A 15,250-nucleotide genomic window follows, 5' to 3' on the forward strand; every position below is an offset into this window, starting at 1 on the left:
ATGTCGATTCTGATAACAACCACCCTGTCACTGAACAGTGAACGATAACCCACCTCCTGGCCAACCTTCCTATTCATAATGAATTCCATTCCCGTTATACAATTTTCTGATGCTGTTAATATTGTCCTGTACTCATCTGATGTAAGATCCTTGTCTTCTTCGATTTCACTTCACAAACCCCACTATATCTAGATTGAGCCAGACTTTTTTTTTTACCAAGCAAGATGGCGCAGTGTTTAGCACACTGGACTCACATTCGGGAGGAACACGGTTCAATCCTGTGTCCAGCCATCCTGATTTCCCTAAATCACTCCAGGTAAATGCCAGGATGTTTCCTTCGAAAGGGCACAGCCTACTTCCTTCCCCATCCTTCCGTAATCCGATTAGATCGATGACCTTGCTGTTTGGTCTCCTCCCCCAAACAACCTAACCCAGACTTCTTAGCTTCCTTACCATTTAAAACTTCTGACATGCTGACGTTCCAAGCTTGAGCTCTTAGATTGTTATCAAATTGTTGCTTATTCCCTGTTTTTCTCAAGGTCAACTCCTTCATGGCATTCCCACTCCCCCTCCCCCCCCCCCCCAAAGATCCAAATGGAGGACTCATCCAGAATCTTTTTCCAATGGAGAGAGAATAAATACATTTAATTATTTATTTGCTGGCCTCTTGTCCTATGGGTACACATTGTGTATCTTCAATGCAGCAGTTTCCATTGCCTTCTGCATCCTCATGCATTTGATCAAAGCTGTTTCTTCTGCCTTTTGGGTGCAGTTTCCTATCCCAAGGTTTAAAGAGTCACTGAACCTGTCTCCATATCCATCCTCTTTGACAAGGCTTTTCACAGATTGGGGGTGACTTCTTATTCTGGAAGCCTTTGGCTACCATTTCTGATGATTTTGTTCAAAATATAAGCAATTGTGGGGTTTGAAACTGGGACTAACGATGTTTTGATAGCTATTCAAAGACATTACCCCTAGACCACAGGTCTCTCTTCAAACCAACAGCTTATTTCCTGGAATCAGTAAAGCCATTTACTTTTGTCCAAAAAGGTGTCCAGTTTCAGTAACTTGCAGGTAGCCATAAGAGGCTTAACTACTAATAAATTGCAGTTTAAGAGGTGTCTAAAGGATTTGTTGGCGGCCAACTGCTTCTGATTCATTGATGAATTTCTTAGTAGATAAAACTGATGTGTATATGTTACTAATAATATCAAATAAAGCTTATATTACATCAGCTGGAGGCAACTTGCAGTTCAGACAACAGTCGCAATAGAACAAGCAAGAGTCCACTTCATTGTACAACATACACATTTAGTTTACTTTTATACAAGTACTAAACTATCTCCGTACGCCAGCAGATGTGATAGTCATATGGTTTGTGAGTGTTGTAACTGATGCAGTGAGTGTTAAAATATACACAGCATAAATTGACAGTGCACTGGGTACTCTAACCTGTTGCTGATTTCCAGAATATGACAGAGAACTGTGTGGTTGCTATCAAAGTTTCATATTAATGTAGTTGAAAATATGTCAAAGCGCTTCCAAAACTGTTAAGAAATTATGGCATGTTGTAGTTACCAGTGATAGCTTATATCAATTACATAAGTGGTTTCTACCCTATGTATCATGTAGTTATTGCAAGGGAACATTGTTTGATGATCTCCATTGAAATTGGGCCCACAGCTGTGTTGAATTATTTATGATTTACTATTGCATGAAGCTGTCACATTCTTCATTATTTTTGATGCAACTGCACAACTTTTATCTTAGCACTTAATCAAATGTATTACCAAAACATTTGTTGTTGGCACATAGTCATAATCAAATTCATATCCCTAGGTGAATTTTACAATGAACAGAGAAAAAGGACAACTGCTGGTTGCTTTAGATCATTTAAAGGAGCATTGTTACTTCAGATACACCTATTTTTATTGTTACAGAAGATGAAATGTGCCAGCCAAAGAATGGAGGCTCTGGGAAGTGCCTGCATATCAGTTTATGTCCATCAGCTATCCACAAGGTGTACCAAGGAATTGTGCCAGACATATGTGGCTTCCAAGGCAGGGTAGCCATAGTGTGTTGTGAAGATTCTGCTGCCTCTAAACAACTAATCACAGGAGATCAACCATCCAGGTAGAAAACCTTAACTTCTAACTGTTTTTACATGTTGTACCTCACTGTTGTTAAAACATTGGATTCTAGTAAATAGTAGTATAACTGAGTGACAGGTGACACATTTAAGTAAATCATGTGCGACACTCTTGGTGGATGTGCATATCTTGCATTAAAATTATATCATGGCTGCAGGAAGATACAATTGTACTATCTGTTCCTCAACAGTGGTGACAAGTTGTAATGAGTACTGTGAGCATGATTGACAAACAAGTGCCATACATCAAAAAGGCAGCTCTGACCAAATATTGCTGTTTACTTGATACAACATGATGGTTAGGTATCTCTTGTACCATAATGCTCACATTGCAGCATACTTACTGTCTATTGTGAATATAAATGCTTTCTCAGAGTACAAAATCACCAAGTCTACATTATTTCTCATTAAATCTTCATTGATTGAGAAGACCCTTAGTTAGGAGTAGGAGCTAGAAATGTGCAGCATATTTAAGCTGATATTAGAAAGTTTAGGAATGTTCAGAGTGTTGGGAAGAAGAAAGTGCTCCTGTTAGACAGTAGGCGTGACTGAGGTTCAGGTCGTCAGATGCAGGAAAGCTTAAGAGCAGTATACAAGGGCACCAGCATTTTCAAATGATATTCGGGAGTAAGTCAAGTGATAGAGGACTTAGGGTTTTTACATAAGGATTTTTTGAAGGAAGACCATATATTGATAGTGAGTGGGCTGGAAAATCAAATAATACACATACTGTGTCGTAAAGGAAAAGCAATCATTCGGAAAGTAACATGGAGCATTTTGCCGACTAAACAATCTATCATCAAAACAAACATTCAATAAAAAATAACATACAACAATTGGAAATTGAGCTCCAGTCTTTGAACTGCACAGTAGTTAGTGAGTTTGTGTCACTGAGCACTGGCATAAAGACACAGAAATACAACATATAGTGTTATCATTCTAAGAAAAGACAGACTTACTGTAGGACTATTTAAAAGGATGGAAGACCATGCATTTATGCCAGAAAAAGAAACCCAAATCAAGGCGTACTGTAAGTGGAGATTTAAAATATCAGCTGGGGAATTAAAACGACTTAATATCACCTAGAAATTAATGGCGGCAAATAGTAATGGTAAAGTTCTTAGCTTACGTAAAAACCCGTGTTTTGACGGAGAAAAGTGTAAAAAATGTGGAAAAGTACTGAAAACCGGAATCACGTGCAAGGATTGTAATAACTCGTATCAATTTCGATGTGCAAAAGTGGAATCATCTGTGAAAGAAAATAATGAATTTATAACATGCTGGAACTGTAGTCAGTGCTGCGTTAAGGACTCAGATAACAATCATAAAGCAAAAATTTGTGACTGCAGGTGTGAGTTATCTGGACTAGTCGGCGATATGGTAAGTGAAATCCAGAGCCTAAATGCTGAAGATACTCTCTTAAATAAGAAAGTGTGTGAATTTGAACAACAGCGCCTGATGAACGAATGTAGGCCTAAACTAAAAACCAAGGAAAGCTTTCCCGCCGTCATTACTCAAAACAGGTTTCAAATTCTCGATGAAATAGTGGAACAAGAACGAGTTCAGTCCGTGCAAACCAGGTGTAATCCTTCAAACTAAAAAAGAAAAAAAAAACTGTCACTGTTAAGTTCAGAAAACACAAAATCCCAAACTCGTGTGCAAAACGTGAAACTGAACGTAAATAAACCGTCCAAGGAAATGGAATCTGTGAAAGTATATGCAAGAAATCGTCCCTACTAGAGAAAAACAGAAGAACCGACGACAATCATAAACACAAGCAGGACCGGATTCTATTACATGGAGGCAGCCATGGACGTGAAATAGCACAAAACATCGAAAATATGCAAAACAGCTTTGCAGCTGTAGGCCACATCCAGCCTAAAGCCCCTCTTTCTGCTGTGGTGAAGCCGTGCATGCAGGATTGTGACTCCTTCTCATCCAATGACTGTGTCGTTATTATGGGAGGTTCATATGATGTAGCAAGAAATCAAGCAAATGATGCAAATAGACATATGAAAATGGTACTGGGTAAGTTAAATGGCACTAAAACAATTGTTGTCAACATTCCACAGAGGCATGATCTTATGAAACACTCAATTGTGAACTGGGAAGTTCATAAAACAAATGATAATATTAAAACTCTATGTAATAAATTTCAGAATGTGTCTCTAGTAAATGTCAGCTATCTAGAAAGGGAAGTGCATACATCTCACGGTCTGCACATGAACAAAAGAGGCAAAAAGATTGTTAGTAGCAAAATCATTGAGGAAGTCAGGCGACATTGTTCACAAAGTGATGAAAAGAAGTCCATTGCCATGGGGTGGTACAACCTACCTCAACAAAATCTGCCATAACACCAGCCACCGCCGGCAAGGCAGGGAAACTTGTAAAGCCTGCTGGCCTCATTGCTAGTCCAAAATTATCCTCTAAGGTCCAGCAGGTAAAACTCAGCCTTAAAATCATACACCAGAATCTTGGTAGCCTTAGAAATAAGCATAACGATCTAGATGTAATTTCACTGATTGACGAACCCGATATATTAGTTGTAACTGAACATTGGTACAATGAAGCTCTGATTAGCATTAGTCAACCACTGTGTATGAAATTCTGCACAGCCTTCAGTAGAAAAGACAAGACTCGGGGAGGTGTAGCAATATTCACTGTAAATGAAAGTAGTTTTAATGTTATTGATGTGAGTGCCTTCTGCTTGGAAGGAGTTTCAGAATTTGCTGCAATAAACCTAAAACGGGGTAGAGATAACATAACAGCTATCGGTGTTTACAGGCCACCTGCAGCAAATGCAGATACCTTTTTTGTAAATCTTTGTGACTTGTTGTATATATAGACACAACATTTTCTGGGCCAAATGATCATGTAAATATTATAGTTACAGGGGATATAAATATAGATTTATTAACAAATGATGTCAGCACTAAAAAGTTACTTTGCCTGTGAGATGAATTTAACCTGACCCCACTCATTCGGGAACCCACTAGAGAAATTGGCAATAGTAAAATATGTCTTGACAACATAATAACAAACATGACCCACCTATCCCACAGTGCATCTGTCTTAAACCTAGCCATCTCAGATCACCATGCAGTACAGCTTAAATTGGAGCTCCATGAGGCCCCCACTGTCACCACAAAGCAACAGTTTGTCACTAAAAGAATGATGTATAATGACAGCATAGATAGACTAAACTGCATGCTAGCACAAATAAAATGGTTTGAAAATAATAGCTTTTCATATGATAGCTTTGCTGCTGACTTCTATTACTGCTTTGATACCACATGCCCAGTTGTAATCACAAAAAAGAAACAAACAAAAAATATAAACAAAAATATTTGGGTAAATAGTAATGTCACTGAAGCGAGGGAACAATTAAAACTACTCCACAGTGCAATGCTGAATAATAGAGAGATTCCTGAGTAAAGGAAGCATTCAAAATATATCAAGCACACTATAAGGACTTACTCACACAGACCAGAAGCAACCATGTGTCAAATAAGCTTCAAAACTCACACAACGTAACTGCTGGCATCTGGGCAGTCATAAACAGTTTTAGAACCTACAATGACAAATCCTGTATGGACTTTACTATTAACCACAATGGCATACTCATAAAAGACCTACTGGAAATCGTAAATATTTTTAATGAAAATTTTTCTTCTGTAGGGGAAGCCATAAATGACAAACATAAAAACATGCACTACAGTTTTAAAGGTAATACATGTGACCATATTATATATCTAGCCCCCACAAACTGTGCAGAAATAATGGGCATCATTAGCTCTCTAAAACCCTCTAATTCAGCTGGGCATGATGGCCTAAATACTAATGTTTTAAAAGCCTGTAGCCAAAATTTCTCTCTACCTCTGTCTGTAGCAGTCAACAATATAATAGAATCATGCACCTTTCCAGACAGACTAAAAATAGCACAGGTAACACCCATTTTTAGAAATGCGACAACAACAAAACTGAAAATACAGACCACTCTCAATCCTTCCTGTCTTTTCCAAAATAGTTGAGAAAGTTATATACAACAGGATTATAAACTTTCTTAACAAACACAACCTCATGTTTGAAAATCAAAATGGATTCCTAAAAAGTAAATCAACTAGCACTGCAGCTGCTCAACTAATTGAAGAGGTGTTAGGGGGCATCAAAAGCAAGGAACATGTGGCAGGTGTATACCTAGACCTGGAAAAAGCCTTTGATTGTGTGAATATTGACATCCTATTAGACAAGCTATGGAACATTGGAATTAGAAACGCTGCTTATGACCTAATAAAGTGTTATATGAGCAATAGAAAACAGTTTGTTCTAGTTAAAACGGAAACTGGTGTCTACAGATCGAAGATCACTTCCATAAAATATGGCGTGCCCCAGGGCTCAGTGTTGGGCCCCCTTCTGTTCTAGATCTATGTATTAGATATTAAATACTGTATTATAAATTCCAAAATTGTTCTGTATACTGATAAGACGGCCATTGTGTTTAAAAAGGAATCATGTAATGAACTAGAGGCCAAGTGTAATAATGTGACAAAAGAAATTGTTCAGTTTTTTAATGAAAGCCACTTAAATGTAAGCACTAGTAAAACAAGCTTGATGGAGTTTAACAAAAGTAGTTCGAATATTGAAATTAAATTATACAATGGCAACGAATTGGTAAAGAAAGAGTCTAGAGTAAAATTCCTTGGCGTAACAATCCAAAGCAACCTGAAATGGGACACACGTATTGACTCCCTAGCAACTAAATTGTCAAAAAATATATTTGCAATCAGTACTATTAGCAAGTTCTGTAGAGACACTGCAGTCCTAAAGACTGCATACCAAGCTCTTTTCTCCTCTCACTTGAACTATGCTATTGAAATTTGGGGGGCAACAACGAAAGCTAATCTAGATAAGCTACTCATTCTTCAAAAAAGGGGTGGAGCAAAATATAGGGAATCCTGTCGCAACTTGTTTCCAAAAACAGAGGTGTTAACTGTTATAAACACATACATTCTAAAAGGCATATTGCTTGTGGAAAGACTGCACCCAAACACTTATTCAGATTTCCACCAGTACAATACTAGAATTAAGAAAGATGTTACACTGGCGGCCACAGAACAGCACTTTACGAAAAGGGGCCTCAGTACGCAGGTATAAAATTAGCTAATGCACTGCCTAGTACAGTCATGGCTCTTCCTACAATTAAACTGATACATCAGCTTAAGAAATTTTTAGTAAAATACCCTTTCTACACATTAGAAGAGTACCATATTTATATGAAGAAAAACAAATGTTTTGTGAAATTATGTGAATAGAAATCAGTAAACATCTTATTGTAATTCTGTTGTAAATTAATGACATATTCAGAAGAATGTGTATTGTGTATTGTACAAATAACTTTAATCATTACTGTTTCGTTGTACATGTGCAGTGTACCATTCGATGTTGAATAAAGCTATTATTATTATAATTATTATTATAATAATAATTATTGTTATAAGTGTTCACAACTTTGAGTGATGGTATGTAGCAAAATAAATACATAAGTAAACTGTTTATCAATTTGGTGACAACATACAACAAAATTATTTATTTATTAACACAGAAGGTTTGAATTAGCGCAACTTTTAATAATTTTGATGCACATGTGTATGTATCCATGATTTTAATGTGCGCGAATGTCTCCCGTATACCACAAGTGCCCTGTCTCGGTGAAACTGTTTGCCCTAGGGCTTTCACACCCTCTTCACGCTAGTTCATAGGCGAAGTACTGATGCTAAGCAGTGTTCGCATCGACCCTATGTCCATAATTGTGTTGTATAAATGGAGATCATATTTTAACTACTGATGATGCCTTTGGCACAATTGTTTTATGAATCTCCATTGCAGGATGTGATTTTAGTAAGTGACTAAAAGTTTTTGCGCCTGTAATACTCTGGTAATTCTACAGTTACTTAAGCTATAATGTTTTTTCTTTCTCAGTTCCGATGCTAAGTTTTTGCTAATGAAGGTGTCTTCCTGTTCAGGTGTATTTTACTCCTGATGAAGGTATATTTAGATATACTGAAACCGTGGTTCATTTACCATGAAGAATTTCAATAGTTGCTGTTTCAGCCATGTTTAAGATTTTGAAATGTACATCATTGTATTAAGTATAGGCAAAAAATATTACAAGTAGCAGCACGCACAGATAAACTCTCATAAGTCTGAGAATACATTGACAACGAGTGATTAAGAGAAATTATACCGCATGTAACAGTATATCATTGTATTAAGTCTAGATAGACCAGATTAAACGGATGATTATTTACAATAAACAGTAATTGTTAGCCTTTCAGACGTCTATTTTCATGGAAAAATTATTTCAGTTTTCAACTGTTGAAATGCACATAGACATAACGACTGTACCACTTGTAGGACCAAACGTCCTCATTTCTTTAAAAGTCAAACTGAGACTCCAGAACAACTGAACTGACATGAACATTTCAGATCGGGAAACCACAAGGACAGATAAAGGGATTTGCCCACAATAACTGTCAAAGGCACCTTGTTCTTGTAGCTTTAAAGTCATCATCCCAAATTTTTCAGCATCTTCTCGTAGATACTGAGAGCCACCATGGCCACATGCCACTGTAGAATCAGATTTACATTGGCAAATTAAGTACCAGCAGGTTACTTCCAGAATACATACTATTCAACAACTAGTTGACAGATTTCTTGTTGGTCATCACCACATTAGACTTGATGTAGCAACATGAGATCAGACAGTGAATAAAATTGGGCACTGATAAGGAAAAATCCAACATAGGTTAAGGCGTAGAGTAAAGTACTAGTGGTTAAATATGAATGGGTTAATACTAGGAGTAAAATGGTTGGTTCACCCACTCTAAAGGTAGGATAAATATATATTCCCTCATCAGATACATATTAATGAATCCACTAGTCTTCAACTGAAAGTAGATGTCGGCAAGAACCATAACTATACCATGAATACAAATCCTCAATGTTTAGGTCTTTTTTATGCTCCACGGACTGTCAGGATCAGTAAATAATGCCCTGAAATATCTGAAACTAGCCTTTACAAATAGCTTCAGGTACATGAATATGTAACTTACTTCACCAAAAGAAATAACTTCCACAATAAAATCTTTAAAAACAAAGCATTCTAGTGGTTACGATGAAATATCAACAAAGTTAATTAAGGCATGTTCTTGTGAGTTTAGTACAATTCTATGTTACTTGTGTAACCAGTCAATTATAACTGGGACATTCCTGACTGGCTAAAATATGCAGATGTTAAGCCTCTGTTCAAGAAAGGGGATAAAGAGATATCATCAAACTACAGACTGATTTCACTTTTGCCAGAATTCTCAAAAATTTTAGGAAAAGTAATGTACAAGCAGCTTCTCAACCATCTGACCACAAATAACGTATTATCAAGAACACGGTTTGGATTTCTGAAGGGTTCTGATATCGAAAAGGCTATTTACACCTACAGTGAAAATGTACTTAATTCATTAAATAACAAGTTACAAGCAGCAGGTATTTTCTGTGATTTGTCAAAGGCATTTGATTGTGTGAACCACAACATCCTTTTAAATAAATTAGAATTCTATGGTGTCACGGGCAGTGCTGCAAAATGGTTCAAGTCATACCCCACTAACAGGAAACAAAGGGTGTCAGTGCAAGGGACTAGTGAATTAAGTCATCAGTCATCATCAGAATGGGAAGAAATTACATGTGGTGTCCCACAAGGATCCATCTTAGGGCCATTGCTTTTTCTTGTGTGCATTCATGATCTCTCATCAGTTACGCTGCCAGAAGCAGAGTTCGTTTTGTTTGCAGATGACACAAGTATTGCAATAAATAGTATGTCGAGTGTAGTTCTAGAAAGGTCTGCTAATGATATTTTCACGAATATTAATAAATGGTTTAAAGCCAACTCACTGACATTAAACTTCGAAAAGACTCACTATATGCAATTCAGAACCTGTAAGAGGTTTCCACCCAGCATATGCATAAAGTATGAAGAGCAGATAGAAGAGGTTGACAGTCTTAAATTCCTGGGATTACAACTTGATAATAAATTCAGTTGGGAAAAGCACACCACAGAACTGCAGAAACGCCTTAACAAATCTGTATTTGCAATTTGAGTGTTAGCAGACATTGGCGACATAAAAATGATAAAGGTTGCATACTTTGCCTATTTTCATTCCATAATGTCATATGGTACAATATTTTGGGGTAACTCTTCAAGTCAAACAAAAGTTTTCAGAGTCCAATAGCGTGTAATACATTTATTTTATTTTTTATTTATTTATTTATTCATCCGTGGAACAATAAATATTGTATGGATGTCGTCAGATTACAACACATGAGCACACATTTACATTTACAATATTTTATGTAGTTTTTATAACTAGTCATACACATATTTATAATTACATAATATTTTGGTGATAATGTCATATGTTGCTAATAATCTACATCTATGTTAAATATTCTTTTACAGTATAACAACTTTTACTTCCTAAAAAGGTTTTAAGCTTTTGTCTGAAAGTGAGGGGCTCATTTATTTCTATAATTTCTTGTGGTAATTTGTTGTAAAGTTTTATCCCATTGTAAAATATACTTTTTTGCGTCTTTGCCTTGTTCTTTCTATCTAGGTGGAGGTGGTGACAAGCTCTTGTTTCATGGTCATGTATTAGGCTGTTTGTGTTGTACATGTTGAGATTTTTCTTAATGAACATTATGTTCTGAAAGATATACTCACAAGAAACAGTTAGAATTCCTAGCTTTCTAAATACTTCTAGACAGTGGGCCCTGTTGTTGCTATTTGTTATTATCCTTATGGCTCTTTTTTGTACTTTGAACACAGTTTGTATGTTACTGGCACTTGTTCCCCAAAACATGATCCCATAGCTGAGGACTGAGTGTAGATATCCGTAATATGTTATTTTAAGACAGGTATTATTGCATACCGGTGCAAGGATTCTAAGAGCATAGCATGCTGTGGATAATTTCTTTGCCAAAATGTTGACATGGTTTGTCCATTTCAGGTGGCTGTCTACATTCATCCCTAAGAATTTGGTACTTGTTACACATTCTAATTCATTATTATTAACTTTTATTCTAGTGGCATTGTGTTTTTTGTTCAAGTGGAAGTTAATATAGTTAGTTTTCTTTACATTTAGGGTTACTTTATTTTTTAATGACCAGTTGTGGACATCATTGAGAGCCTCGTTTGTTCTTTCTGACAGTTGTGTTGGATTTTCACCTGTTATTACTATGTTGCTGTCATCAGAAAAAAGTATTTTTTCGCCATGTCTGATCCTTTGTGGGAAGTCGTTAATGTATATAAGAAACAATATTGGGCCTAATACACTTCCCTGCGGGACGCCTATATTCTCATTTTCTGGGTCAGACAGGTGTTTTATAAGGGAATTGTTTGAAACTTGTGATATCTCAACTCGTTGAACTCTGTTTTCCAAGTATGATTTGAACCACTTCTTTGTCACACCTCTTATTCCTATTTGCCCTAATTTATGAAGTAAGATTTTGTGGTCAACTGTATCAAAGGCCTTGGACAAGTCTAAAAAGATACCACTTACATTTTCACCTTTGTCCAGTGCTTCTAAAACTACTTTAGTGAACTGTGCTATAGCATATTGTGTGCCTTTTCCAGCCCTAAAACCAAATTGGTCATTGGAAAGAAGATTATATTTATTCAGGTAATTTAGCAGTCTCTTTTTGACTAGTATTTCTATTATTTTAGAAATGATAGACAGTATAGACATCGGCCTGTAGTTCTCTACATTTTCCACATCTCCATTTGTAAGGATAGGTATAGCTTTTGCTTGTTTTAGGTACTCCGGAAAGTATTCAGATTCGAAATATTCATTAATTATGTCTGTTAATGGGCCCTTTATGGAGTCTATACAATCTTTAATTATGCAGAATGGGATTTCATCAAGTCCTACTGAAGTTTTATTTTTTAGTTGGTGTACTACTAGTGCCACTTCCCTTTCTGTAGTTGGCAAGAGCACCATCGAGTTTGTTGGCTGGTTCTGAGTAGGTAAATCATACGTATCTGGAAATTTCTGCTGTAATTTTTTTGCAATACTACTGAAACATGAGTTTACAAAATCAGCAAATTTTTTGGGGTTACCTACTGGTACATCTTTGTTTTTAATATGTGAATTGAGGTCCTTTTTAGCAGAGTTAGATGTTTCCTGTTTGACGATGTTCCAGGCTGTTTTGCTCTTGTTTTCAGCTTCAAGTAATATTTTGTTGTTTGAAAGTTTTTTTGCGGCTAGCAACACCTTTCTGTAAATTTTCCTGTACTTTTTGTAGGATTGCAGAACTTCTGGGTTAGATTGATTATTTTTTATGGAGTTGAGATATCTAAGAGTTTCTGAGGATTTTTTGATACCTGTAGTCACCCACTGATTTCTCTTTGTAGTTTTAATTTGATAAAGAGTTTTGGGAAACATCTCTTCAAATCTGAGTTTAAAAATTGACATGAACTTGATAAATTTCTGATTTGCGTTGGTTTCTGCATAGACTTCCCTCCAATCTTCATATTCTAGCTGGGATTTAAACTGATGCAGGACTGATTTGGAAAACATTCTTTTGTATGTACAAAGTTTAGGAGGAGTTTCTACATGAATGTTAGTTTTTAAGATCTGGCAGAGGTGGTCTGCTAGGCCCAGGTTTTGGACAACAATATGACATATTTTACTATCAATATCTGTAGCTACATGATCTATAGAGGAGGAGGATTCTTTCGTTATTCTAGTTGGACAATTAACAAGGGAGGATATTCCATAACAGCTTAGAATATTCACATATATGTTGCTAGCCTTATCAGGCTTCATCATATTAATGTTTAAGTCACCACAGATAATTACGTTTGCTTTTGGTCCAGAAACCTTGTCTAAGCTTTGATTCAGTTTTGAGAAGAATATATCAATGTCTCCACTGGGAGAGCGGTACACACAAAATATGACTAATTTTTTTGCTATGCCAGGTCCTATTATTTCAACAGCGGAAAGTTCGAAATGTTTGTCCTCACCTAGATCTAAAAGATCATATCTTACTTTAAATGACATACCTTTTTTTACATAGATACACGAACCTCCACCATTCATTGAGATTCTGCTGTAGTAACATGCAAGGTCAAATGAGGCTAATGCAATGTGTTAAATTTGCTTCCCTTTGCACCAGTGTTCAGTGATACACAAAATTTGGCTATCAAATTTTTCCAATTCTACTTCTAGCTGTTGTGCTTTGTTCTTTATGGCTTGAATGTTTTGGTGAAACACTGTTTGGCATTTGTTTTCACTTATCTTGGTGGCGCCTTTCCCTTTAGACCTGATGCTAAAAAATCCTTTAGATGAGCTGGTGGCATGGTTATTCTTCTGTTGAAGACAGTGGAGGTGAGTCTGTTGTCGGTTTGACTTGGAAGTTGGTGTATCTGAAGGTATCTGCCTTATGTTAGTCTTGTAACTGAGGCCGGGTACCAAAAATCCTGCAGAGTTGAAAGTTTCCTGGTTCTTGTGCTTCTTCTGTTTGCTTCTGTTACTGCTGATGATGGTGAAGCTGGTGAAAAGTCTTTCACTGTTGAAGACTGAGGAGCAGCCAATACTGATGAAAGGTCATTGTCTGTTGGCACATCAGGCGTTTTTTTTTCTTGTTAATGATGCAGTTGCGTAGTATGTAGCTGCTTCTGCTGAAGCTGCTTTGGAAACTTCTGTCCTAGTTGAATCATTTATCTCAGCTGTTTTTGAAGAAAGTGGAGATTCTAGTGCTGGACCTGTTGTTAGTGATTCAGTTTCATTTTCTTGTTGGAAATTTTCAGTTGCTGTGTTTGGTGGTGGAAGTGGTATGGTCGTGCTATTCTTGTCCTTAACTGCCTTCACTGCATTAAGGATTTCTCGACTAATGAATGATTTTCTGAGTTTATTTCTGTGAAGCCAATTCCTTGTAAAATGACTTCTCTCTGTGGATGGTACGTCCACATATGTGGCATTTGGGAGGCTTCGGCAGATTTTCTCAAATTTCCTATTAGTAACTGTGATTTCTTTGTTGACACAGGAGTCTTCTATAAGATCATGTCTTTGTGGTATACTGGCAATGAAGAAGTTGACATCTGTAATTTTCTGTAATGTACTTCTTAGAGCTCTTGTGGCGAGTTTGCCCTCGTTCCTATAAACATCATTAGCACCTCCTATTATTAGACAGTTGCTTCCCAGCTTCAAAGAATGTTCACAGTCTTTTAAAACTTCGCGCAAAGGGACACCCGGTTTCGTTATTCAACTAACCTTGAATATAGTTTGCATGTTACACAAAATGTCGGCTAAACCCTTTCCATGACTGTCTGAAAGTATGAAAATATCTTCTTTTTTCTTCTTACCTGTATTGGTAGATATCTTGTTTGCACGATAAGTATGTTCCATGTATTTTCTGGTATTTCCTTTCTTGTTATTACAGGACTTCGTAGGCCTACTGAAATGATTTGTGGTCGCTGCATTTGATGAAAGTACTTCCTTTCTTTGGTTCATTCCACATATTTCATATTCATCACACGTTAAAAATTCAAACTTATTTGCTTGTGGGAGACGAAAGTTGTTTTCGTTACGATTAACACGACAAAACTTTTTAGGCCTAATAAAGTTACCGTTTTGTTCGTTTACAACCGTTTCACTACCCTTTGAATGGTCATCACTTCTTCCAGCTTCTGTACACTATCTATCACTGATTCAAGCTTCTCTACATATAGTTTAGCTAACATAAGATCATATTTTAATGAAGAAGTCGTGCATTCTTCTTCGCATTCCGTTTGTAAACACACGATATGACGATAGTTACAGTGCACATTTCCACAGTCACAGGTCATGTTTTTTTCCTCTAAGACATTTAAACATTGACGATGGATCCATTTCTGTGACCACGAACATAATTTAACACCATATTTCACCTTCTTACTGCATTTTACACACACAGGATTTAAAAACTCGTAATTTTCCGCGGATCGGTTTATTAGTACGTCTACACGTGCCGCCATCTTACTAATCAAACACTCTTAGGAGTCCTTTAATGTAA

At 36.6% G+C, this 15,250-nt stretch overlaps 1 protein-coding gene across 1 annotated transcript in view; it reads left to right on the top strand.

The window, feature by feature from the left end:
- Positions 1-15,250, top strand: part of LOC126234292 (uncharacterized) — a 131,154-nt gene that overhangs the window by 38,909 nt on the left and 76,995 nt on the right. The window contains exon 3 of the mRNA XM_049942978.1: positions 4,069-4,177. Within this exon, the coding sequence (XP_049798935.1) occupies positions 4,069-4,177 (109 nt within the window). The remainder of the gene's footprint in view (positions 1-4,068; positions 4,178-15,250) is intronic.

The sequence above is a fragment of the Schistocerca nitens genome, chromosome 2 (genome assembly GCF_023898315.1).
Source record: "Schistocerca nitens isolate TAMUIC-IGC-003100 chromosome 2, iqSchNite1.1, whole genome shotgun sequence".
Taxonomy (NCBI): domain Eukaryota; kingdom Metazoa; phylum Arthropoda; class Insecta; order Orthoptera; family Acrididae; genus Schistocerca; species Schistocerca nitens.